Source organism: Hyperolius riggenbachi, chromosome 1 (assembly GCF_040937935.1).
Source record: "Hyperolius riggenbachi isolate aHypRig1 chromosome 1, aHypRig1.pri, whole genome shotgun sequence".
NCBI lineage: Eukaryota > Metazoa > Chordata > Amphibia > Anura > Hyperoliidae > Hyperolius > Hyperolius riggenbachi.
The window spans coordinates 123,998,551-124,025,327 of record NC_090646.1 but is presented as its reverse complement, the minus strand read 5'-3'; the positions used below and the strand labels follow the sequence as shown (position 1 = coordinate 124,025,327).

At 44.1% G+C, this 26,777-nt stretch overlaps 1 protein-coding gene across 4 annotated transcripts in view; it reads right to left on the bottom strand.

The window, feature by feature from the left end:
• The window catches only part of LIMCH1 (LIM and calponin homology domains 1), a 358,780-nt gene that overhangs the window by 121,645 nt on the left and 210,358 nt on the right, over nucleotides 1-26,777 (bottom strand). For all 4 annotated transcript variants that reach the window (XM_068278486.1, XM_068278488.1, XM_068278487.1 and 1 more), the window contains exons 5-6: nucleotides 24,340-24,370; nucleotides 6,345-6,455 (exon numbers count right to left, since the gene is read on the bottom strand). In XM_068278486.1, the coding sequence (XP_068134587.1) occupies nucleotides 6,345-6,455; nucleotides 24,340-24,370 (142 nt within the window). The remainder of the gene's footprint in view (nucleotides 1-6,344; nucleotides 6,456-24,339; nucleotides 24,371-26,777) is intronic.

Below are 26,777 nucleotides of genomic sequence, written 5' to 3'. Positions count from 1 at the left end.
GCCTGGATCGCTCCCACGGTGCTGTCTTCAGCCTTCATAATCGCCGGTACCGGGTCCCGTCACTTCCGCAGGACGCAGCCTGTTGTATGCATGCACAGGGGCTCCCTCCATCTCGCCGGCGCCTGCCTTACGCATGTGCCTGCGCAGTACGGAGGGAGTGCACTGTGCGTGCGTCAACTGGCCCTGACTGGCTGAAGAGGTGGGACCTGGTACCAGGGGATAGAGGCAGCAGAGGACAGCGGTGTGGGAGCGATCCATGCTGATGGGGCTGGAGGAAGCCCCAGGTATGTATAAAATCTTTTTTTCATTGGTCTCTGGTTCTTTTTAAGATTAACTTTATGATGGTTTACACCGAAAATGTGATGGCCCCATGTACTTCTTTATTGTTGCCTAAGCCTGCCACGTGGCAAATGTGACTAATGTCTTGTACACACCATTCAATTTCCCATTAGATAGATGAGTTGAATCAATTATTTCTGAAAAGTCAGAATGGATTTCCAATCATTTTTCTTATCATTTTCCACAAACTTCTATACAAAATTGATCAGAAAAACGATCGGAAATCAGAATCGGGTCACGATCGGATCTGTCAGAAATAATCCATTTGACCTATCTGACGGGAAACGCATGGTGTGTACCAGGCATTCGAGTTGCGAGGATCTCGTAAAGCAATATTGGAGTTTATTCACTGCAAGACCAAATTAGTCAGTTTTGCTCCCTCATTCTCACTAGTCATACACAGGTCAATAATGCCTCAATATGTCTAGCCAATTGATCATTATTCCATTCAATTCTTTAGGCTATTTTCCCACCAAGACGTTGCGTTTTAGGGGACGTTATGGTCGCATAACGTGCCCCTAACGCAATGCATGGTGGTGTTGAAGTTGGACGTCAGATTGAGCAGCCGCTCCAGGTTAGTGATAGGAAGTCCGGATCTTTTTAAGGATCAAACTGCAAGCGCTGTACTGCTCAATGCAGAGCAAAGTTATGAACCATCGATCCCCCACCACTCCTGTCCTGCCCCCATACCACAGAGATTGATAAACAGCACAATATCGCTTAAAATGTAATTGATTGGATATGTATTAGCAATAGATTACTGGAAGATTCAATCAGTGGTCAAAATCGATGTGTGCATAGCCAGCTTTAGATATTTTTTGGCTAACTAGGGTGATAAAATTAAAGTCAAGTTCAGCAATGACAGGAACCAACTGTAAACATCACCAGCAGAACTCTTATCTCTGTAGTGGAGCATTGCTGCAGAGATCTAAAGACTGAAAGAGTTGAACAGACAGACAATAAATCTTTATGTGCCTCTTATGTGGGAGATAAAATTAAGGCTAATAAGTTCAGCAAAGACCAGAACTAAATGCAGTGGCGTACCTAGGGCATTTGACACCCGGTGCTGGGTATTAAAAAGACACCCCCCCCCCCCCATTAAAAAAAAAAAAAAAACAGCAAATGTGGCATGCTAAACGTGACACGGCGGGTAATGCCAGGTGTAGGCTCGCTCCCCCCCCTAAAGTTGTCCTTAGTATAGTATAGTGGCACCAGTATAGCTAACAAAAAATGGGTGCGGTTATAACATGCGGCGCGCATTGCGCGCCGCGGCGAAAAATGGGCGTGGCCATGACCGGATGAGGGCAGAGCTAACTAATTTAAAGTGAACCCGGGATAAAGCAGCCCATACACTCAGCCGATTTTCTGGCCGACCGATCGATCGCGATCGATCGATCGATCGATCGATCGCAAATCGGTTGGCCAATCGACCGATCGACGGCCGATTTCGATCGATTTCAATGGATTTCCATCGAACTAGCAGGGTGGAAAATTTAGGTCGATCTGATGAGATTGCTTATCAGTTTGCATTGGCCTTAATGGAAATCTGATGGCAAAAAAATGCCATCAGATCGAATTTCAACAGATTTCAAACTGAAATCTATTGGAATTCTATCCTGGTAAAAAATGTTCTAAAAACGCATCAGATAGATCATCAGATGCATTTCTTATCTGTCTGCTGCCAATCTGACGAGTGTATGGGCACCTTAAGAGTGATATGGAGGCTGCCATATTCATTTTCTTTTAAACAATAGGCAGCCCTGCTGATCTATTTGGCTGCAGTAGTGAACTGAATTACACCAGAAACAAGCATGCAGCTAATCTTGTCAGTTCTGACAATATTGTCAGAAGCCCCTGACCTGCTGCTTGCTTATTCAGGGTCTATGGTTTAAAGAATTAGATGCAGAGGACCAGCACAGCAGCCAGGCAGCTGGTATTGCTTAAAAGGAGATAAATATTGCAGCCCAATATTATTCTCACCTCGGGTTCCCCTTAAAAGTGCAACACAAAGACAGTGGGCCTTTCCCCAGAAAATTCACATAATTGTTCAGGTTTTCTCAAGAAAATACACGTAATGTGAACAGATTTGACCAGAAAATAGTTCAATCATGTCGGCAGATTTGCCCAAAAAACACGTTCAATCATGTCGGCAGATTTGCCCAAAAAACACGTTCAATCATGTCGGCAGATTTGCCCAGAAAATACATGCAATCATGTCGGCAGATTTGCCCAGAAAATACATGCAATCATGTCGGCAGATTTGCCCAGAAAATACATGCAATCATGTCGGCAGATTTGCCCAGAAAATACATGCAATCATGTCGGCAGATTTGCCCAGAAAATACATGCAATCATGTCGGCAGATTTGCCCAGAAAATACATGCAATCATGTCGGCAGATTTGCCCAGAAAATATATGCAATCATGTCGGCAGATTTGCCCAAAAAACACGTTCAATCATGTCGGCAGATTTGCCCAAAAAACACGTTCAATCATGTCGGCAGATTTGCCCAGAAAATACATGTAATCATGTCGGCAGATTTGCCCAGAAAATACATGCAATCATGTCGGCAGATTTGCCCAGAAAATACATGCAATCATGTCGGCAGATTTGCCCAGAAAATACATGCAATCATGTCGGCAGATTTGCCCAGAAAATACATGCAATCATGTCGGCAGATTTGCCCAGAAAATACATGCAATCATGTCGGCAGATTTGCCCAGAAAATATATGCAATCATGTGGCAACCTGGCCAGAAAACACTTCAATCATGTAGCAGACCTGGCCAGAACAGTCGATACACCTGCTAATATAAATTAAATAAAAATTTACTCACCTGAAGCAGCAGCAGACCTCCTGTCCCGGCCTCCGTCCGGCGCGCAGCTCTCACGATCCTCTGCAGCCAGCAACTGAAACTCCCGCGGTGAGAGCAGGGCTACGGGAAAATGGCGCCCGAAGCCCTGCATTGCAGACTCAGTCTCCAGAGCAGGGCTTCGGACGCCATTTTACTGTAGCCCTGCTCTGCCGCTGTTGGAGCTGCGGGCTGCTGCTGTCAGTGAACTGACACAGCGTCTATTAGACGCCGAAAATCAGTTCACGCTGGGGGTGCTTGGACAATATTAGGGGGTGCTTCAGCACCCAAACCACCCCCCTGGCACCGCCACTGCCCCAGTATAGCTAGTATAGTTGCCCCAGTATAGCATAGTGGCCCCAGTATAGTTTAGTGTAGCATAGTGGCCCCAGTGTAGCATAGTGGTCCCAGTGTAGCATAGGTGCCCCCAGTGTAGCATAGTGGCCCCCAGTGTAGCATAGTGGCCCCCAGTGTAGCATAGTGGCCCCCAGTGTAGCATAGTGGCCGCCAGTGTAGCATAGTGGCCGCCAGTGTAGCATAGTGGCCGCCAGTGTAGCATAGTGGCCCCCAGTGTAGCATAGTGGCCCCCAGTGTAGCATAGTGGCCCCCAGTGTAGCATAGGTGCCCCCAGTGTAGCATAGTGGCCCCCAGTGTAGCATAGTGGCCCCCAGTGTAGCATGGTGGCCCCCAGTGTAGCATGGTGGCCCCCAGTGTAGCATAGTGGCCCCCAGTGTAGCATAGTGGCCGCCAGTGTAGCATAGGTGCCCCCAGTGTAGCATAGTGGCCCCCAGTGTAGCATAGGTGCCCCCAGTGTAGCATAGTGGCCCCCAGTGTAGCATAGTGGCCCCCAGTGTAGCATAGTGGCCCCCAGTGTAGCATGGTGGCCCCCAGTGTAGCATGGTGGCCCCCAGTGTAGCATAGTGGCCCCCAGTGTAGCATAGTGGCCGCCAGTGTAGCATAGGTGCCCCCAGTGTAGCATAGTGGCCCCCAGTGTAGCATAGTGGCCCCCAGTGTAGCATAGTGGCCCCCAGTGTAGCATAGGTGCCCCCAGTGTAGCATAGTGGCCCCCGGTATGAGGGAAGCTTGGAAGGTGGGGTGGCGGGGTCCCCTCCTTCCGGCGCTTCCCCCTCCTAATTAGCAGCAGCCAGCAGCTTAGCGAAGCGGGCGGGGAGGACTTACTCACCTGCTCCAGGCGATGGCGCATAACGTCATCCTCACGTGACGCTGGTCTCTCTGTCGCTCACTGTGCTTCCGCAAATCAGGAAGCACAGTGGGCGGTGGAGAAGGTGGAGACCAGCGTCAGGTGACGATGACGCTATTTGCCATCGCCTGGAACGCAGGAAGTAGGTGAGTAAGTCTTCTCCGCCCGCTCCTGCCCGCTCATCAAGCTGCTGCTAATTAGGAGGGTGAAGCGCCAGAAGGAGGGGACCCAGGTGAGGGAGGTGGGGGGTCCGGCCCCCCTCCCCGCCGCTTTCCCCGCCACCCCTCCTTTCCGGGTTGCTTTCCCCCTCCTGTCCGGCCGGCACAGGCCTCTGTGGGGGCCTTGATGACACCCCCTGGGGCGCCCGACACCCGGTGCGGGGCGCCCCATGCCGCCCTATGGTAGGAACGCCACTGACTAAATGTAAAGATTACGAACATAAGTCATAGGCTTTTGAGCAAATTATGATGCTACTATGATAAAAAGTTTAGCTACAGATGTTTTTGCCACATCAAGTTTCTCTAGCTAAGCTAGCAAGCGGCTCCTCCTGTCTGACATGGGAGACCAGAGTTCGAATCTTGAATCTCGAATCTCGGCTCTGCCTGTTCAGTAAGCCAGCACCTATACAGCAGGAGACCTTAGGCAATCTCCCTAACACCGCTACTGCCTATAGAGCGCGTCCTAGTGGCTGCAGCTCTGGCGCTTTGAGTCCGCCAGGAGAAAAGCGCTATATAAGTGTTTGAAGATATCACATTCCAGCACCCAGCCCCTGGCTGACAGTTCTGAGCTAAGGCAAGGGGGGTAACTCTGTGTGTGCCTGCTTCTTATCTTTGTAGTAGAGAATTGCGGCAGAGGTCTTGTTTTTAAAGACTAAAAGAGTTACTAAAGGACTACATGAACAGAGGCAAGACATCTTTATGGGGCCCTTTTGACCTCCTGTGGCCCATAAGCAGTTGATTAGTTTGCCTGGTTGAATATCCGGCTCTGCCTGTACTCAACGATCCAGCTCAGTTTCGCTTACGGCGACTGAGCCTGTCGCCGGCCACTGCGCCTGCATTACCTTAGCCTTGTGCATCCTGGTTTGCGCTTCCATTGCCAGCAGCGTCCTGCGCAGGTGCAGTAGAGAGTTTCTCCTACTGCCTGCGCAGGATGCTCCCGATAATGGGAGTGCGAATGAGGACGCGCACGGTCAGGGCAAGGGACTGAAACTGCTGATCGCGATGGAAGAAGCCCCAGGTGAGTACAAAATAGATTTTTGAGTTTGCCTTAGAAGTCCTTTAAGCATGGCTACCGCCTTAGGGAAGAAGCTGTTAATATGCCTGGAAGTTTTTGTCGTGACTGACCGGTATCATACCTCAAAGGCATACATTAGAAGATGGAGTGAGCAGGGTGAGAAGGGTCAGAGGCAATCTTTGGCGCTCTCTTTCTGCACCTGCTAGCGTAAAGATCCTGCAAAGAAGGTGAGCTACAGCCAATTATTCTTTCTGCTGTTCAGATGATGTACTGCAGTCCCACCTTTTCTCGTAAGGAGCCTGAGCCACATCAGACAGTCTTGATATCATGATGGATTCGATGATCGCAGTATAGAACTGCACTATTAATTTCTGAGGTAGACCAAACTTTTTTTTAGCAGAGATGGGATGAAGTGGAAAAAAATGGTTTGGTTTAACATTCCACCCATTCATAATCATTGTTCTGCTTCAATACACTTTCACCCTACCATGACCAGTAGATGGACCGACTCCGCCAGCAACTACAGCTTTCCCCAAAAAGTAATTTCCGTCAGTAGACTAACGTCAGCAATCTTATAAAAGGTCTAAGCTCTTCAATAATCAAACCATATTTTATGTTTCAGTCTGGTACAATAGCGGCCCTATATTCCAAGCTCTCATTTTGTGAAATATTTTCATTTGGCTTCTTGAGTTATGTAATAAAACGGTATAAAAACCATACCTTTCTCATCTGCGCCAGTAAGCCTTCAAACTCTTTCAAGTCCAGGTGATTTCCACTGTATGACGCACAGCTGTTTGCCGCCTTTCCAAGCCAATAAACAGTGACGAGGACCTGCACCAAGAAATACTTTCTTTTAGTCCAAACAGAAAGCTGGATTACAATAACAATTCAGAAACACGGCCATAGCACGGAACTCATACAAACTGGGAAACATCAGGAATGGATTGTGAGGGGGGAAAAAAACACTGATATGATTTCACACCATTGTCTGGCACTTTGAAAAATGTCTAGCGTGTGTTGCCATGCCAGGGATAAAGCATAAGGGCCTGTTTCCACTACACGCAGATTGGATGCAGAATGGATGCAGAAAAACTGACTCCAATGAATGCCTATGGGAAAATCTGAATCAGAAAAATCACGTTTGTGGAAATAGGCCCATAGGCATTTATTGGAGTCAGTTTTTCTGTATCCATTCTGCATCCAACCTGCATGTAGTGGAAACAGGCCCTGAAACATTCTGTTATGGGTTTATGGGGCTGGACCATTCCAATCGCTGGCTGATGTGCGGTTTAGCTTATCTTTCGGTTATGTGCTACATATTGTATAAATAGTACATAGTCATCACATCCACATACCCCATACGAAACAGGAAGGGAGCTACATGGTTTCAAGAGGTCAAACTCATGTTTCAGACATGTCAGAGATTACGGGAGATAGGATGACTCAGTGCAAGACAACTTGTCAGCTCCTCTCTTACATTAATCAAGTCCAGTTATTGCTCAGCCAGAGTGGTTTTACGCACAAGAATAATACACAGTTAATAAAAGAATCTGTTGTACCATAAACTGTATATGTAGCAAGGAAATCAGGGGGTGTCATCCACAGCGACCAATGAGATCTCAGCTAGTCATTTTTACAGCAAACGTTGCTACACAAAGCTTGATTGCAAAGGAACTGCAGTCAAAATGACAATGAATAAAATAGTATATATATATATATATATATATATATATATATATATATATATATATATATATATATACACATATATACATACACACACAGTGGGTTGCAAAAGTATTCGGCCCCTTCCTGTTCAGTAGGCCAGCACCTACAGTAAGGAGTCCTTGGGTTAGACTCCCCTACACTGCCATTGCCTACTGAGCGCTCCCTAGTGGCTGCAGTTCAAGCGCTTTGAGTCTGACAGGAGAAAAGCACAATATAAATGTAATTTGTCTTGACTTCTGCCCCAGTAGAGATCGGAGTACCCCATCTATCTATAGTCTTCATCACCCCCCCCCCCCCCCCCCACTACCACCAATCTGCACCGTGCTGTTAAAAAAAAAATATATATATTTTCCCTCTTCCAGATTTCCTCTTTTTTAAAACACTTTGTTCATGATTTCTAAACTAATTTAGAGTTATATGAAAGACAACCTGAATATACGCGAGCAGTACTATTCGCACAATGCGTTTTGCATACGTGCCGTAAGTATTGGTAAAATTGCTGTGCACTAGCTGCGGACGGCAACTTCACCAAACTTTAGTGAATCGACCCTTATAAGTCTTCAGCATTGTTGTAGTGAACGGCTGTCACATTTTTCTCCACTACAAAGTTTTCATTCACTGCCAGTTTTTTTGACTATGAACTTCCCATTTGACCGTGCCACAACATTCCAGTGTGGCTTAAGTTAATAATTTGGCTAGGTGGGACACTCTAAAACCTTGAAGAATTGCACCCACTTGTATTCCACAGGGAGAGTGGAGGTTAATGCAGGTACAGTGGCTTGCAAAAGTATTCGTCCCCCTTGAAGTTTTCCACATTTTGTCACATTACTGCCACAAACATGCAGCATAAGGTGGTTCTACAAAGTATTGACTCAGGGGGCTGAATAATTACGCACACCCCACTTTGCAGTTATTGATTTGTAAAAAATGTTTGGAATCATGTATGATTTTCGTTCCACTTCTCATGTATACACCACTATGTATTGGTCTTTCACGTGGAATTCCAATAAAATTGATTCATGTTTGTGGCAGTAATATGACAAAATGTGGAAAACTTCAAGGGGGGCGAATACTTTTGCAACCCACTGTATATATTACAATACTGTGTTAATTTATACCGTAAATTATTTATTCAGCATTTGCTGCCTATTGTAAAATCATTACTTTCCATAATTTACTTCCTGAAATGCATCACCGATGGCAACATTTTTAATACTGGCAGGTGATCTCTGCAGAAAGTTTGTTTACCGATATTTCCGATATTTCTAAAGCCAGTAGAAAAGATCTCCGGTCTCCCAGAATGCTCGGGGAAGGGGGGGGGGGGGATTCCATATAATGAACAGCCTATGGTAGAGCATCAGTGGGAAGTAATACCGATATACAGCAATATATAGCTGTAGGAGGTGTTTCTGCTGCTGAACCCAGAATATGTAACCTAAAAGTGGGTATCCTGAATAAATTTACTGCATTCTACCTTATACAGCTGCGGTTCCTCTTTAATTCCAAATGGATTCCCTAAAACTTCTTAATCTGACTGCTTTTCAATTCAAGAATACCACCAATTTTTCTGATAGATTGTAGCATTTCACAAATCTGCCCAATGTAGCACACACACATTCAATTTTTCCCCAATTACATAAAAAATTTTTTTATTAAAAACTAAAAAAAAGTTGCTTGGGTCTATAAATCAAGAAATTGTCAATCTACCCTACACCATTAAATCTTCACACAAATTGAACACAAAAATCTAGCACTCCCGATCTTCTTTTATCGAAAAAAAATGTAACTATGATCACATTTCTCAAACATATTAAAAAAAAAAAATTAAAGAGAGGTGCCGAGTGTTGTTTGTTTTGCTAGATGCTGTAACTCCTTTTTCTATTGCCTGAGAAAGGGGGCGCTGACCCGTGAAACGCGTTGCTTTATTTTATCTGGAGTTCGTTAATAGACTGAATGTACAGTCGTGTTGTGTCTGCTTGGAGGAGGTAAGTCCAACCCTGCCTCCTCTAATTACCAAATTTTTGGCTTTTAACCTCCTTTAAAACCCATTTTATCCTTTTGTCGCCTCTGTTCTCTCCTATATAATGTATCCACCCTGGGTGGAGGGTTGTGACCCTTTTCTACTATCTACAGAGAGCGACTTCTTATTCCTGAGTGGGGTCAGGATAATCTCCCCACCTGCCTTTACAGTGGTTGCCTATTGGTGACCCATGCTTGTGAGTATAACAACTATTACTCTTTGTCATTATCCCCTTTGTCAATACATACTACACTATTGGGGATCTTGGTGTCCCTCTGTTTATCTCGTATTAAAAAAAAAAGGCTTTCAAATCTTCAGTACAACTGATTGTTTTTTTACATTTCTGTAAACATTGGATCATTTTATTGTGCCATGTGTGGCCACCTTAAAGGAAACCTGAGGCTTCCTCCCTCCCCATAAGGTGACTGGACTTCTGCGTCATCACAGTTGTCTTCTGGCCAGCTGCGCTCTTCTGCGCATGCACGTTGCAGCCATGCATGCGCCCCCGCCGCTCTTACTCAGAAATGCACGACTGGACAGACTACTGTCGGCGATAAGAAAACAACGGAGAGGCCGTAGAAGACAGCGAGGGGCCCACGTACCTCATGGGGCTAGAGAAAGCCCCAGGTAAGTATAAATACATCGATAGTTAAGATCTCAGGTACACATTGCTGGATGCTGAACATATACTTCTTAGGAAACGCACATATTTATTGTGTAGGACGTTTCACACAAATTCCACCTACTGATTGTAAAAAGGAGTCCTGTTTCAAATATGAAAAGAGAAAATCAAAGTCTTTTATTACCGCACAGCAAAGAATATCTTTTATCCGCCGCCAGGAAATAAATTGGATGTCTTTCATGTATTTCTAGACTTGTGGTGGTGCATTAATACATGCTAGCGTTTATTAAGACAAATTATTGGTAATTTGTCTTCTCAAAAACTAATCAGATAAAATAGAAGAGTTGTATTGTTCCCAGAAATGGGTTCACAGCATGTGTGAGCAGCCCTGATTATACAGCACCACCCATCCATTACTTGCCACGGCCACAACTATAGATGAACATGTATAAATACTATTATTCTTACAGGGAAATGCCAATTTGTTATAAAAAAAAAAAGTGCATTCAAGAGATACAATAGTGACATATAGCAGAATGCAGTAAATTGTTCAGGATACCCACGTTTACGCTAAATTTCCTGGTTTCAGCATCAGGAACACTATAGCTATATATTGCTGTATATTGGTCTGTTGCCCCACCGTCCCACTGAAGCTTAGCCTAGGCTGTTTATTATGGGAATTCTCCCCCTCAGAGAATTCTGGGAGACCAGAGATCTTTTCTACTGGCTTTAGAACGCCCAGTAAATGAACATTCTGCAGAGATCACCTGCCAGTACTAAAGATATTGCCACCTGTGATAAATTTCAGAAAGTAAATCAGGGAGAGGAAGGAATTTACAATGTGCAAACACTGATTAAATAATTTATAAATGAATATTGCAAAAAAGAAAAAAATATATATTCATTATGTTACTTTGACTACAGTTCCTCTCTCAGTTCTGCTCGTTGCAAGGTAAGGTTAGGTTTACTTTTTTTTTTTACCACCCATGTTCATATGCAAAAATGTGTTTATTGTCCACAGCAATGCAATGTAAGAAATAGAGAAAACACACATGGGGCTCGATTCACAAAAGGGTGCCAACATAGTTAGCATGCCTAAAAGCTTTGCACGTGCAAACTAGGGTGCTAAGTAGTTTGCACGTCTAAAGCTGTTACTGATCGCTTGTTAAGTGAACGCACGCGGAAAACGCCACACCGGTGTGTGCGAAGCGTCACCCCGTCTGCATGCAAAGTACACCTATCAGGCGATTTTGCACGCGAACGGTGTGACGTTTCGCGCGCACTGCTAAACCTTTGCGCGAATATAATTATATAGTATTATTATTATTTGCTAAGGGCCTTTTCACTGGCGTGCTAACACTTAGCAAACTTTAGTGAATCAAGCCCATGGTGTAAGAGAAAATAGAAAAGCGTAATGTGAACCACCAGGAACCACCCACTGATCAAGTTCATGCACATTTTACACACCTGATGTTAAAGTGTGAACCCTGCCTTCGGGATAAGCATAGGTATTAGAGGCAACATTAAATCCGCTCATTGCAATGGCACCCATTAAGACGGTAGGGGGCATATCTGATTCTGCCTCAAGACCGCTCTGATTACAATCCCATAATGTACCCCAACTAGAGTCCACAGTAGAGGCCTGCGCGGGTCCACTTTTTCATACCCGCACCCGACCCGCTACCCGCACCCAACCCGCGACCCGTTTTCTGGTGAATTTGATACCCGCAACCCGACCCGCAGAACCGCTACCCGCACCCGACCCGCGACCCGCAGGCCAACCCGCTACCCGCGACCCGCATTTTTACATTTTCTTCTAAAGTGCACATATAAAGTAACATTGAGCCGTAAAACCGATTTTTATACACAAACCAAAGCTAAAGAAGGTATACATGCTTGCTTTCACTACCCGCAACTGCAGACCGCTACCCGCAACCCTACCCGGACCCACAGACCGCTACCCGCAACCCTACCCGCACCCGCAACTCGCTACCCGCACCCGACCCGCACCCGCAGCTTAAATCAATTCGGGTACCCGAACCCGACCCGCTGCAGGCCTCTAGTCCACAGACCAATAGTAGAAAACAATATACAGTATAATAGCACTGTTCTGGAGTCCTACACTGCAACACAACTATACATTATGTTGCGTTCGGGTCTACTTTAAAGTAAGATTGTCAGCCATAAAATTAAATTCCATTTACCCATTGCTCTGTGTTTATTATGTAGTCTACAACCTGACCCTGCATTGCAAGCATTCCAATAAAATCATAAATGTTTCAATGTTTCTGTTGTACTGAATCTTATCTCAGTCAGCCTGCATTCTTGCAGGAACATTGCCACGGAGAGGGAAGCTTGTTATCTCTCCACACCCATTCCTGCTCCTCACTGATTGGCTGAGGGCAGTTCAGTGTGACAAGAAGCTGAGAAGGGAAATACATTCCACCCCTCTGCAGAAGCTGCTGAAATATGAACTATGCTGTGCATGTATGTGTTTACAAAGCAAGTTAGATATGACAAAGCAGTTTCTACAGAGCTCAGTGGGGAGAAGGGCTAGCAATGAATACGCCATTTCAGGCAGAAGGGGGGGAAAAAAAAGTAAGGGAAGAAATGACATTAAGATTGGTTTCAGTCAAATGCAGTAAATATGCAAAATGCTTCCAACAGTTTTCTCTCCATTTACTATATAAAATTAATTGAACTCAAAAAGGTGGACAGTACAATACATATGTTATGTAAGCAGAACAAATACTTATCTATTTATACATTTTTTTTTCTTGGGATAGTATGGCTGTCCCTGCTGCTTTAATGCAAGACAAGGAACATGTCTTTCACTTCTGTCCTTCCACCACTAGAGAACAGATGCCTCAGATTGAGATCATGCTCAATATGCTAGTTATGTGTCTAGGCATTAGCGGGTTAATTGGCAAGGCGGCTTATAGCATGGAGGCCTATTATATATATGATACAATGCAGCAGGAGGCAAAGATTCTTGCGAAGAGGGCACATACCTGACATGAAAGGTGCGGTGCTATTCAGACTCAGTGGTGCCATACAGCTTAGGATAGACAGGCTGGGGATGTCTATGCAGCCTCAATGTGGAAACATTTCACACAACTTGACATTATTAAACAGCTGCTGTATAACTTCCTGTCAGTGAAATCAGCACAAACTATCTCTCCTAATGGGTAGCTATTCATACTGTGCATTCCTCTAGATCATATGATTTACCTGACAACGAGACACAAAGATTTAATCCGCGACTCCTTCCTTCCAAAACTTTATACTAACAAAACACATCCGCATCAGGACAATCATGCCAAGCATACATATCCCATGCTATGCTTCCAATTTTCCACTGCAAAGGGAAAGACTGACACACAGCACCAAATACAGTGCCCCGCCCTGATAATGCTTCCATTATATCATGTCCTCAATGGCCAACAATTTAATGCCATTTCCAGGGAGTGTTTGCTGCTAAGTTGGCGTTTCTAAGCTGGTCACACAGAGCTGCATTAGCACATCTGAAAATATGAAATGCGAACCTTTTTTTTCCCCAGTTCTAAATTATGTTTTTATAACAGACATTCTACAGTGTTTTGAGATATTGATTCCTATCTAAAAAAATTAAAATGGAAAACATTTCTACAACAATTAAATGGAGTAAACATTATGAATGTGAATATTTCTGTTCAGGCTACGTTTACAGTGGGACACCGAAGTGCGACTTAAAGAGAACCCGAGGTGGGTTTGAAGATTATTATCTGCATACAGAGGCTGGATCTGCCTATACAGCCCAGCCTCAGTTGCTATCCCAAACCCCCCTAAGGTACCCCTGCACTCTGCAATCCCTCATAAATCACAGCACGCTGCTGACAAACAGCTTGTCAGAGCTGGTTGTGTTTATCTCTATAGTGTCAGTCTGCTGCTCTCCCCGCCTCCTGCAGAACTCCAGTCCCCGCCTGCATCCCTTCCCTCCCTGCTGATTGGAGGGAAGGGACGGGGGCAGGGAACGGAGCTATGCAGGAGGCGGGGGAGCAGCGGAGACTGACACTACAGATGTAAACACAGCCTCACAGCACGGCTGTGATTTATGAGGTATTGCAGAGTGCAGGGGGACCTTAGTGGGGTTTGGGATAGCAACAGAGGCTGGGCTGTATAGGCAGATCCAGCCTCTGTATGCAGATAACATTCTTTAAACACACCTCGGGTTCTCTTTAATGGACGCATCGTATTGTGGAAAGTTACACTACATTGTCAACCCTCTGTGATGTTCACAGAACGGCAGGCGCGTTGGAAGTCTAACGGAGTGCAGTGTGTTAAAAGTGACGGAGAAGAATACTTTTCATTGACTGTATGCTTCACTATATGTGATGCAATGCAATTTTTCCATTCTGTTGCATTCCTGCTTTTGCAGGGAATGCAACACAATGCCCACTGTGATCGTAGCTTAACTATAATGATGTAGCAGAGCCGGATTTCTGGAAAGGCCACCAAGGCCCGGGTCTTAGGCAGCATCTGGCCAAGGGGTGGCTTGGCATCAAAGTGGGATTGCTGCATATGGAAGAAGAGGCTGCAAATGGAATACACACAAGGAACATATGGAAATACCGAGCTGCTGCCCAAGGGACCTGTATATCACTGAAGGGAGCTGCAGTACATTAATGTTAGACATGGAAGAGAGGGTTGCACATAGAATGAAAAGGGCATTGCTGGACATGGAAGGGGAGCTGCAAGAAAGTTGGTCTAGGGGCGGAAAATATCTGGCCTTGGTTGCAGATGTAGCTTCCAAGTAAATAAACCGACAATCCTGATCTCAACTGATGGCAATGAATAGAGTTGAGCTTGAAAACAGACCTGGTTTGCAAATGTACAAGGATTTGGTAGAGAGGTAGTCAAAAACCGGAAGCTGCTATTCAGTTTGTTGGCAAAGGTTCTAGGTTTGATTGGCTCAATTTCAAATCCACAGAAATATGCATTTAAGGCTATGTACACAAATGGACAATAACTTATTCTTGTAGACAGAGGCGCTCGGTTGTGTTCCAGACCTATAATAGTGTTTCTCCGTAAATTGCCTGATGAAGCAGGACTATACCTGTGAAATGCGTTGCAAAGTGGAGCATCTAATAAATGTTAATTTGTGAACCAAAAATAAGGAATCTATGTTTGTCTGTCCACGAGGGAGGTACGGTAAGTCCACAATAACTTCCCTCTTTTTAAATGGTTTCTAGATGTTTTTACTCTATACTGGTGCCTCTGTTCAAGCATTTCAAAAACCAAAAGCTAATACAGGCATGTTCTATTGCTACAGATTATCAACGCATTCTGTTGCTATGGAGGGGGGAAGAAGGGGGACAATGCAACTGGTCTTTGCCAATTGCCATCACTGAACTTGTGGGATCTATGGCCTATCCTTTCTGGCATATAGTACAACTTTACCTTGACATGTCTTCCATTGGTTTACAATACTTGTACAATTCTTGTGCTTGGCCATTGCGCTACTCTTTACATCGACATTTAGCCAGCTTGTTGTGCCATTGTACATAAATAACGGGCCATAGATGTGGCAACCATGATTGTTACTACATAGATCAATATAGCCATGTAATTACAGTTCAAAATGTAAGAGGTTCTGAACCTTCTTCACCCTGTCAATATGAATACAAAAATAGTGACAGCAGTCAGTATTTATTGTATATTGAAGAGCTAAAGAGGGATTTTTCAGAAATTGATCAAAAGGACTCGATACCAACAGAGGCCAAACAATTACTGATTAAAGTGGACCTGAACACAGGACAGATGGAAAACAGAGAAATGCATCCGGTATATATTTAGAGAGCTTAGCCTGTTTAATTCCCCATTATGTGTGTCTAATCAGAAGTTGTAATTTGATCTCTCCCCTGTGTCACATGACTGCCATGGCAGAGATGGCAGATAAGCTAATTCGAAAGCATAGGATGTTAACAATACGTCTGCTTCCATGAATCAGGAAGTAGAAACAGTGCAGATTTATTTTAGTATTCGTATCAACTGTAACAAAGAAATGTTTTTGTTTAAAGGTTATTATGCTGTTGTGTATCTTTTAAAGCAGAGAGGAGTTCTGAGTTCAGGTCCGCTCCCCCAGCACAAGTATCTACGTCCCTGTATATAAACAAATATAAACACATGTAAACACTTGGTTCTATCTTCTATTTTTAGAACACACTAACTCTGTATCTCCATCTTGTGGCCAAAAAAGTAAAACCACATCCAAATACCCCATTATACACCTTCCCATAGAAAAATGAAATACATTTTCATTGATTTCAAAAACCCTTGGAGGTGAAGGGGTAACCCTTTACCTCCAACGGTTTTTAAAATTAATGAAAATGTAATTCATTTTTCTATGGGAAGGTGTATAATAGGATATTTGGATGTGGTTTTATTTTTTGGCCACAAGATAGAGATACAGAGTTAGTGTGTTCTAAAAATAGAAGACAGAACCAAGTGTTTACATGTGTTTATATTTGTTTATATACAGGGATGTAGATACTCATGCTGGGGGAGGTGAAGGGTATCTGGGCCTATTTCCACTTCAGCGTTTCCCCGCATGCAATTCAAGCAGGTAAACATTGCCTACTCCACGAGTAGGCTTGCCGTCTGAAACACATGCAGGCGCAGTTTTGACAGTACGGCTACAGGGATGCGTACTCATCACTGCAAGTGCTGGTGTGCGTCCCGCAACACGTAGTGGAATCAGGCCCTTATGCCCCCTTCACACATGACAGAATTCATATGAGAATTGCTTTTTCAGAATTTGCATTTGATGCACATCTAATGCAAGTCAAAAATGTGAATAGAAAAAGGAAAATTGGATGTGAAAGATTGGAAAACGCAGAAACCCAAACACGAAAAGAACATTCAAAAACCGCCTGAAAAGCACAGGGAATAAGTGTGAAGGCACCATTACTGTGATAAAGAACAAGTGACCAGTCTCTGTTCGAGAGTCTCTGACCTTTACTCCAAACTGGTTATGGCAAGTAGATCATAACAAACCAGTGAGTTGCATGTGGGTGTTTGCCGGGAGCAAAGCATGCCTAAATACGGAGTATTACATTGCTATCTAGCAGTTTTAATAAGTGAAGTTGAAAAAGGAAAAACTCCAGCATATCAAATTGAAGCAGGAAAAAAGGTCACAGGAGCCTTTTCGGTAAAAATGGCGCCGCCATAAGCGCCTATAATAAAAGTCGCATTTTGCAGCATGATAGGGAAATTTGGGTGCACAGTGGCAGCCACTTGCGGGCGCTGAATTTTACCTTCTTTGCCGCAAATTGCGGCTTTTAGAATAGCCACGATATGCGGCTATGAAGGTAAATTTAGGCACTCAATTAGCGACAATATTGCTGGACAGGCTTGCAGCAAAAAAAATGGCTTGCAAAAAACTAAATTGCAGCATTGCATAGCGGGTGCTTGGTGCAATGCCGAAAAATTACCTTCATAGCCATATATCGCAGCTTTGCGGAAGAGGGGCGTTAGCTTTAGGTGTGGGATTTAGAAACCACCAGTGGGAGGATCTTAGCGTTAGGCACCACCACCAGGGGAGTCTTGGGGTTAGACACCACTAGTGCGAGTTTTAGGGTTAGACACCACCAGGAGGGGTTTTAGGATTAAGCACCACCAGGGGATCTTGGGTTAGGCACCACCAGAGAGTGTTCTGTGTGAGAGTAGGGTTAAGTTTGGCCATAGTAAAATACTTTAAATATTACCAATATTCCTTCCTAGGCTAAAGTGATAAAGTTAATATACAGTGGGTTGCAAAAGTATTCGGCCCCCTTGAAGTTTTCCACATTTTGTCATATTACTGCCACAAACATGAATCAATTTTATTGGAATTCCACATGAAAGACCAACACAATGTGGTGTACACATGAGAAGTGGAACGAAAATCATACACGATTCCAAACATTTTTTACAAATAAATAACTGCAAAGTGGTGAGTGCATAATTATTCGGCCCCCTTTGATCTGAGTGCAGTCAGTTGCCTATAGACATTGCCTGATAAGTGCTAATGACTAAATAGAGTGCACCTGTGTGTAATCTAATGTCAGTACAAATACAGCTGCTCTGTGAGGGCCTCGGATGTTTTTAAGAGAATATTGGGAGCAACAACACCGTCCAAAGAACACACAAGACAGGTCCAAGACAGGTCAGGGATCAAGTTATTGAGAAATTTAAAGCAGGCTTAGGCTACAAAAAGATTTCCAAAGCCTTGAACATCCCAAGGAGCACTGTTCAAGCGATCATTCAGAAATGGAAGGAGTATGGCACAACTGTAAACCTACCAAGACAAGGCCATCCACCTAAACTCACAGGCTGAACAAGGAAAGCGCTGATCAGAAATGCAGTCAAGAGGCCCATGGTGACTCTGGACGTGCTGCAGAGATCTAAAGCTCAGGTGGGAGACTCTGTCCATAGGACAACTATTAGTCATGCACTGTACAAAGTTGGCTTTTATGGAAGAGTGGCAAGAAGAAAGGCATTGTTAACAGAAAGCATAAGAAGTCCCGTTTGCAGTTTGCCACAAGCCATGTGGGGGACACAGCAACCATGTGGAAGAAGGTGCTCTGGTCAGATGAGACCAAAATGGAACTTTTTGGCCAAAATGCAAAACGCTATGTGTGGCAGAAAACTAACACTGCACATCACTCTGAACACACCATCCCCACTGTCAAATATGGTGGTGGCAGCATCATGCTCGGGGGGTGCATCTCTTCAGCAGGGACAGGGAAGCTGGTCAGAGTTGATGGGAAGATGGATGGCGCCAAATACAGGGCAAACTTGGAAGAAAACCTCTTGGAGACTGCAAAAGACTTGATACTGGGCCGGAGGTTCGCCTTCCTGCAGGACAATGATCCTAAACATAAAGCCAGGGCAACAATGGAATGGTTTAAAACAAAACATATCTATATGTTAGAATGGCCCAGTCAAAGTCCAGATCTAAATCCAATCAAGAATCTGTGGCAAGATCTGAAAACTGCTGTTCACAAACTCTGTCCATCTAATCAGACTGAGCTGGAGCTGTTTTGCAAGGAAGAATGGGCAAGGATTTCAGTCTCTAGATGTGCAAAGCTGGTAGAGACATACCCTAAAAGACTGGCAGCTGTAATTGCAGCAAAAGGTGGTTCTACAAAGTATTGACTTAGGGGGCCGAATAATTACGCACACCCCACTTTGCAGTTATTTATTTGTAAAAAATGTTTGGAATGATGTACGATTTTCGATCCACTTCTCACATGTACACCACTTTGTATTGGTCTTCATGTGGAATTCCAATAAAATTGATGCATGTTTGTGGCAGTAATGTGACAAAATGTGGAAAACTTCAAGGGGGCCGAATACTTTTGCAACCCACTGTAAATAACCTTCATTAGGCTGTAGTGCCTGGTTGTGGTGCTGGGGAGTGGGTGGGTGCGACCTAACTAAGCTCTCTCTCTTTTCCTACTTACCTTTTCTTCCCTATAAGAGCTATAGTATCCTGAGTTAATGCAGAGGATACAACTTGTTATATTATGAATAAATGAAGAAGTAGTTATCTAATGCACTTGATATAATTTTGGCTCCTTGGACCTTATGGACAACTTAAAAGGAATTCCCTGGAAGGAGCTACTGAATATTGTAAATTAAATATCCTGTACTTTGACCTAAGCAATTGTTGTCCTCTGATTGTATCTAAGCCTAATTCTGTCCGTGTTGTGGTCTTTGGCTGTGTTTTTGTTGAATAAACCAATAAAATGATTTGTTAAAAAAAATATTACAAATATATTACTATCAAAATGCAGCAGTAGAATTTCGATCTCTACGTTTAGCAATATTTTACTAGCGGCAATTCCCTGCGCCCTTTTTTCCAGGCGCCTTTTTTACATGTATGCATATCAAATAACATGCTGTCCATCCTCTGCATAAATTGGATGTACCTTTTTAAATGATTCCACCTTTCTTGTTATAGAGCCCTGACGTCTTCTGGTGGATGTTGCCCTCTTATCACCTACGCTTATTGTAACCAGATTGTGAGCTATCATCACATACACTTGGGGATCTCTAGTGGATGATACAATGCAGATGAACACAGTTGAGGTGACGGACCCTCGGCCCAGCGCTGAAGCGTGCAAACTTACCTCACACTGATCCTTTCCCACCAACCCATCACATTCATTAGTGCTTCTCCCAGCATAAATCAACACAGAATTACAGTCAATTGGATTAGTGTTCAATCCCTTTGTGGAGGAAAAAAAAAAAAAAGCTTTCTGTTGACAAATGTGCACATCGATTTAAAAGAGAAATAGTGCTGTCCAATATGGAAAGTTACACAGGAGATGACAGCTCAGTCAGGATCTGGCCTCGCAGGGCATGAACGTATCTGACTGACGCTGGCTCAGCTCTGGAAATCATTTGCCCCAGTGAACCCTGAAAGGCGAGTTATGGCACATCATCTAATACGATTTACTGCTCAGAAATAATTGCTCAGCTACTGGCAAGTTAGGTTACTACAGTTCTGTATGGCAGCCAGAAGGGGCGGCTCACAATGTTCCCGATCAGCCAGCAGAATTGTAATTCCTTTGTCAGGGAGGTCCTGCCAGATTAACAGCCAGCCACAAAACAATCCCATCAGTTTAAATGATGTGTATGTGAGAAGGACAGCTCACTGGAGCACTGATGAGATCCAGAGAGGGATTTCATAATCACATACTAGCATGAGGCTGAGACCTAAATATGCCATAGGGTGGCTCGGTGATCAGATTGCCTGCATGCCATCTCCCTGTGACCATTTTTGTTTTAGCTGAAAATTATGTTTTAAAAAAAAAATCAAGACCTGGGAGGAGCTGCTGCTCCTGCATGACTGGGCATGATCACATAAAGACTGCACAAGGGCAAGGCGCATACAGAACTGCAGCTGTGTAACTATTTTGGCAGTTGACTGGAAAGGGGTTTTCCGACTAGGCGCTTCAAGGCCTGTAGGGGGCGTCCGACTAGGCTTGTTAAGGCCTGGAGCCCACTAGAGTGCCTTCAGCAATTTTCTCAAAGGTGACAAGGTCTTTTTGAAAAAAAAAATAAAAAAGTTGATTTGTATCGGCAGGTGGTTCGTAAGCCAGGAGTTCATAAGTCAGGGACTCCCTGTATAGCACTTCCAAACACCAGACACATTTAGCCACATATCGCCTTGGGATCCCTGTAAAAGTATAATGACTACAAGTACAGTACCCATTGGGCCCCAGGCTTCAAAGTGATTTGACTTCAGCTAATCAAAGACAGATAAAAACAATCTCTGCCACTAAGTGCATCCAGGGGACTCCGAGAACATTTGTGTTAAGAGTTGGTACTGAGGTATATCAACAAGATTAACACCAAATTGCTAGATCAGGTAAAGGGCAGTGACATTTTTCCCTCCTCACCTTTTCTGAGTGTTTATTCAGTACTTTTGCATTTGGTTATGGTCAGTATAACTGCTGGCAGCAGGAGGTGATACCTGCACTATACGGGGGTTAATTGTTTGCACAGGTAATCAAACTCCCCCAATATGAGCAATTGGCAGAAAGTTCGCTGTGTCTCTCAGCACAGTCTCAAGGGCATTGAGGAGATTCCAGGAGACAGGCAGCTGGACAGGTCCATAAAAGGTCTCACTTGAAAATAAGCAATATATCAATTTAAAGTATGGTAATAAAGTTCAGAGTCAGACTCATTTTTCAGTAGAAAAATACTCAGTTATGTAGATCTGATCATTCCATCTGACCGTAAAAGATATGAAGAAAAAAAGATGGACAGAGGGATTTGGTTCCCAAAGAGGAACGGTCGTCCTGAGAAAAACACAGTTTAGCGCTATGAGGCTGTATTCTGCTGCTGGCCAGACTCCATTCAGACATTGTGCCCTCACATACAGCATATACTATATGGCAACTGTTGCACAGAAACTGTGTTAATCATTCTAAAGGGTTAGTGCTTAACTTTGTAGGCCTTAAGGGCCAATTTTAAATGGTCTTAATAAAGTCTTGCTATTTTAGAATGACTGTTTTCTTTGTGTGGTGGTCGCTCTACTGGTTTCCATGAAACATCAGGCTCAGTGTTATGACTTACTTACATTCACATCCGCTCTGCAAAGTCCAATAAACTTGGTTGTTTTGTTTAAAGCCCGACTAAACCCTGGCAGCAAGATCTCTGCCAACGTTTCTCTCCCATAAAGCAGAGCCTCTAATGGTGAGCAGCAGACCTCTGTCAGAGCCAAGCAGTGAAGGGGCTCCTATACAACTCAGTGGTGGCCCAACTTCCCATTCTCTTGCATTAGAAGCTGAAACACCACCATGCAGAACACAAGCTGCTGCCACTGTAGCAGAGTGCCTGTGACCTAGCAGGCAAGCTCTGCTTCAGTATTCATGTATTAATGGGGGAGGGACCCTGGTAGTAGCCTTGTGGTCAGGGTTTAGCCGGACTCTAAAGCAGACCTCCGGCGTAAAATATGAAGCGGCAGCATAGGTTATAATTGGGTTAGGGGGCGGGGGGGATTTCTAAAAACTGACCACTTGTGCTATACAGTACAGCTTTTCTTGGTTAATGACTCCTCCTTCTGTTTTCTGCTTTTGGAAAGACTGCTAAGGGCTCCTTTCTATTCCACGCAAAGTCGTGCGGCTCTGCGCTGCACGTCACTACCGGGGCCAAGTTTGTGATCCCATTCATTATACTGAATGGGATCATGGGCGCAAGGGCCCCAAAATGCAGACAACCATGCTCTGCAATATAAAAGTGAGTTGCTGAACATGAACGGAAACAGCAGACAGTGCAGTCTATGAGATTGTGCCATCTGTGGGTGAGAGGAGCCTCATAGTGTGGCCTGCAGGGTACTCTGCCTCAACCTGTGCCAGCCTATCTGGAGAGGAGAAGAATAGTGCTGAGGGGGAACAGACATAGTAAGTGTCATTCTGGCTTTTTTTTTCAGTGCGGAATTACTGCAGAGGCCCGCTGTAAGCAGATTGAAGAGGTCAGAGAGGGATCGGGACTCAATGGAGAGCGAAAGCTAAGGTCCGAGGAAGTACAGACACCATACCTTTTTGAGATGAGAAAGAGGGACACCGTCACACCCCTAGTCACGCATATGATAAAGATTTCATAAGAAAAATATGTTGTTTTATAATTCAAACCACACTGGTCCTTCCTATCCTGGTTCATTTTCCTTAATTTTAACATTGTAAAATTAGTAATATATCAAATTAAAGGATGAGAATAAAGTTTAGAGAAACATTTTTTAGTAGAGAAATATATATATTTACATAGAAAGAGGGACAAAGTCCTGAAAGAGGGACAAATAAGGAGGAAAGAGGGACAGGGCTCCCAAAGAGGGACTGTCCCTCCAAAAGAAGGACAGTTGGGAGCTATGCAGACACATCACTAGGCCCCCTGGCTAGCCACATGTTCTGTTGCTGTGTGTGGTGGGGGGGGGGGGGGGGGTGCTGGAGTGGCGTTCAAGCAGCAACACAGCGCAGGTGTGGCGAGTGAGGGAAACCATGCTCTCAGCTGAGTTGATCCGCCAGGCTGATTTCTTCTGAGGCATTGGGGACGCTGTACTAACGTTAGACTCAGCAGTGGAGGTCGTTATTGGCCGACTTGGATGAGTTTTATTTAGCGTGTGTACAAGAAAGAAAGGTGGGTTACACCATCAATGGGAAACTCAGACTTTTTTTTTTACCTCAGTCAGCGTTATCTCAGTGAGTGTGTGAGTGTGGACGTTTTAAAATCTATGTGCAATTTCTATTCACATCTGGGGTGTCACTGTGGAGATTCCTCATCATGCCCTCTACTGGCAATAGGGTTACAGAGAAGTGGAAAGTTAAATATCCACAATATGATAACAGATAGCAACAACAACATGCTATAGTTGAGCGGAAAAAAAAAGGTTTGGAACACCTGAAGGGTTTCTACTACTGCTTATGCTACAAAGACATCCACCACTCCTTGACCCTGAGTCAAGGTCACTTACAGAAGCCAGATGAGAGCTTCCCATTGTGAACACAGACAAAAATAAACACTTGACAGAAGCTGTAAAATGCCTCATTCTGTCCAGTGCTAAATAAACACTTTAAAAAAAAACTGTCTGGAGTTACGCAGTAATCAAGCATTTATAATCTCCTGGAAGAGAAGATGCAAAAGTAATCTAGACTTTACATGTGCTTTAACTACTAATCTACTTCACTGTAAAAGAAAATGAGAAATCTTCATGACTCATGAGTTAAAAATAGAGATCCATGACTTCACGTATAATAAAAAACGGGGATTACAGTGCTTGTCACTAAGAGGTTTACATTTGCTTATTCTATACTCACATTTCGTAGTTTCCTGTTGCAGTCTGAAATCCTGTGAACAGAAGAGATTGTGGTATTAGGCAGACGTACTACAATGACATACATCCAATGCTGGGATAAGCAGCTGGTTATGGAGCGTAGGAAGCAAAGCTTGATCCTCATTATCTAGCTCCTTTCCCTAGCATCATCAACAATCAGCTACACACAGCACAAGCAATACAAGTGTAAAGGTAACGGACTGCAGTCTATTACATTTTAGATATAAAATAAAAATCATTTACATAAGCCAAATATTGTACCTTTCAAATTGTTATATCGCCTGAATTGCTGAAAAGCTGTTAGTTGATAGTGCTTCAGTCAGTCTGGGAGTTGTGGTTTTCTATGGAAACGTTACGGTGGCCAGACATCTACCGACGTGGTGGCCGATTGATCATTCGATTCGATAATTATTATTGAACTGGATGAAAATCGGTGCTGCCAAGAGCATGCCCAATTGACGATGCAACCAATTTTGGATATGCTGCAAGATGTTGGGCAGTTGTGGTCGATCGGGTTCATGGCGGTAATAGCTAGACATATCGGGATGAGCAAAAAAACCACGACGAAACCACCAGCGCTGTCCCCTCGATGTCAAATTTGCCTTTTGTTTGCACATTTCAAGTGTTTTTTGTTTAAAAAAAAACAACAAAAAACAAAAAACAACTTCCCACAGACAACCTCTACCATGAAGGGCTTTGAATGTGAGCAGTGCTTACTGACTGCTTGACCTGGTTGTGTGTATAGTACATTTCTAAAGCCTCGGAGTCATGCTGGACAGTTTTCAGCCAAGACTCTGTGTGTACATCAACCCCCCCACTACAATGTTTATTGATCCAGCATACCAGAACTCTAAACGACAATCAGTAAGGATGAGGTTTTCCTGCATACCCTGCTATGCCAGGCACCGCCTTGCTTGTGCAATGCCAGTGTCTCTCTTCCCCTCTCCACTGAACAGCACACACTCCTCGGCTATAGCTGAGCAGCATATGCACAACACGCACGCTCCAGAAAGTCACCCTAACAATGGAGCCATAATTGGGGGCGATAGTAAATGCAAGAGTGCAAGGACTTTATGGACTCCTGAAGTAAGAGGGCTATGAAGACTGACACATTTACTGTATTTTTTTGGACTACAAGACTCGTGAACACCTGCCAATAAGAACCTCCAACCCACCGCAATGTCAGGGACTCTCTGTACTGTGCCTATGCAGAGGAGGACACAGGGACACAAAGGGGCATAGAGAAGGACACAAGGGGGACAGAGGATGACACAGGGAGACACAAGAGGTACAAGGGGTCATAATCTATAAGATGCCCCTTCACCATGGATGCACCAGATTTAGCATATATTTTTTTTTCCCTGGTTTTGTGCTCTAAACCGAGGTGTGTCTTATGGTAAGGAGCGTCTTACAGTCATAAAAATACGGTATATCATTTTAAACAAAGCAAATTGCCTGGCAGTCCTGTTGATCATCTGCCTGTAATACTTTTAGCCATAGACCCAGAACAAGCATGCAGATCAGGGGCTCTGAATGAAGTCTTGCCATATTAGCTGCATGCTTGTTTCACGTGTGTGATTCAGACACTACTGCAGCCAAAGATCAGCAGGACTGTTCGGCAACCAGTATGGTTTAAAAATAAATAAATATGGCAGCTTCCATGCCGCTCTGACTTCAGGTTCCCACGTCTAATGTCCAGAACATGCATATGTTGGTTTTCTGCATACCCCGCATGTTTGTATGCAATAAAATGCCAGCGTTCTACCACGACGGTGAAGGTTAACAAGGGAGATGACATCCCGTGTGCAGAAAACTACGCTACTGCATGCAGTCAGTTTTTTTTCCCCTGGCTGCAAGAAATATGAAACAAAAGCAGCACAATAACACTCCTTCACCACCGCCCCCCAGGAAACAAATCAGGCACCACTTCGCCACATGGATTTCATAGGCTACAGCATATACTTTATTCCAGTCCAAGTACATAACCCATCCCTCTTCTTCCATATTGCGTAGGGGATCAATGACCCCAGTCCTCAGTTCCTGCCCATCAAACTCCAGAGCCTCAACCAATGGATTACACCATCACCATGACATCAAGCTCTACAAACCTCCCCTGCAGCAGCCGTGACAACATCGCTCATACTGCCCTGCCAATGCGTGGAATCATTACTTTCATTAATAGCCTGTACACTGTATCTAGGTTATGGTTAATAACACTACAAACACATCTGCAGCTTCCTTATTACACACTCTTTTGCAAAGAAAACATAAAAGCAGAGCTTGGCCAAGTGAAGATGCTTCTGAGAATACACACTGCTGCTAGAAAAAGTATGTAGGATTGACTCAGGGCCGGCCCGTCACTTTTTGCCGCCTGAGGCAAATTTGGCAGAGCTGCTGCTGCCGCCGCCCCCCCCCCCCCCC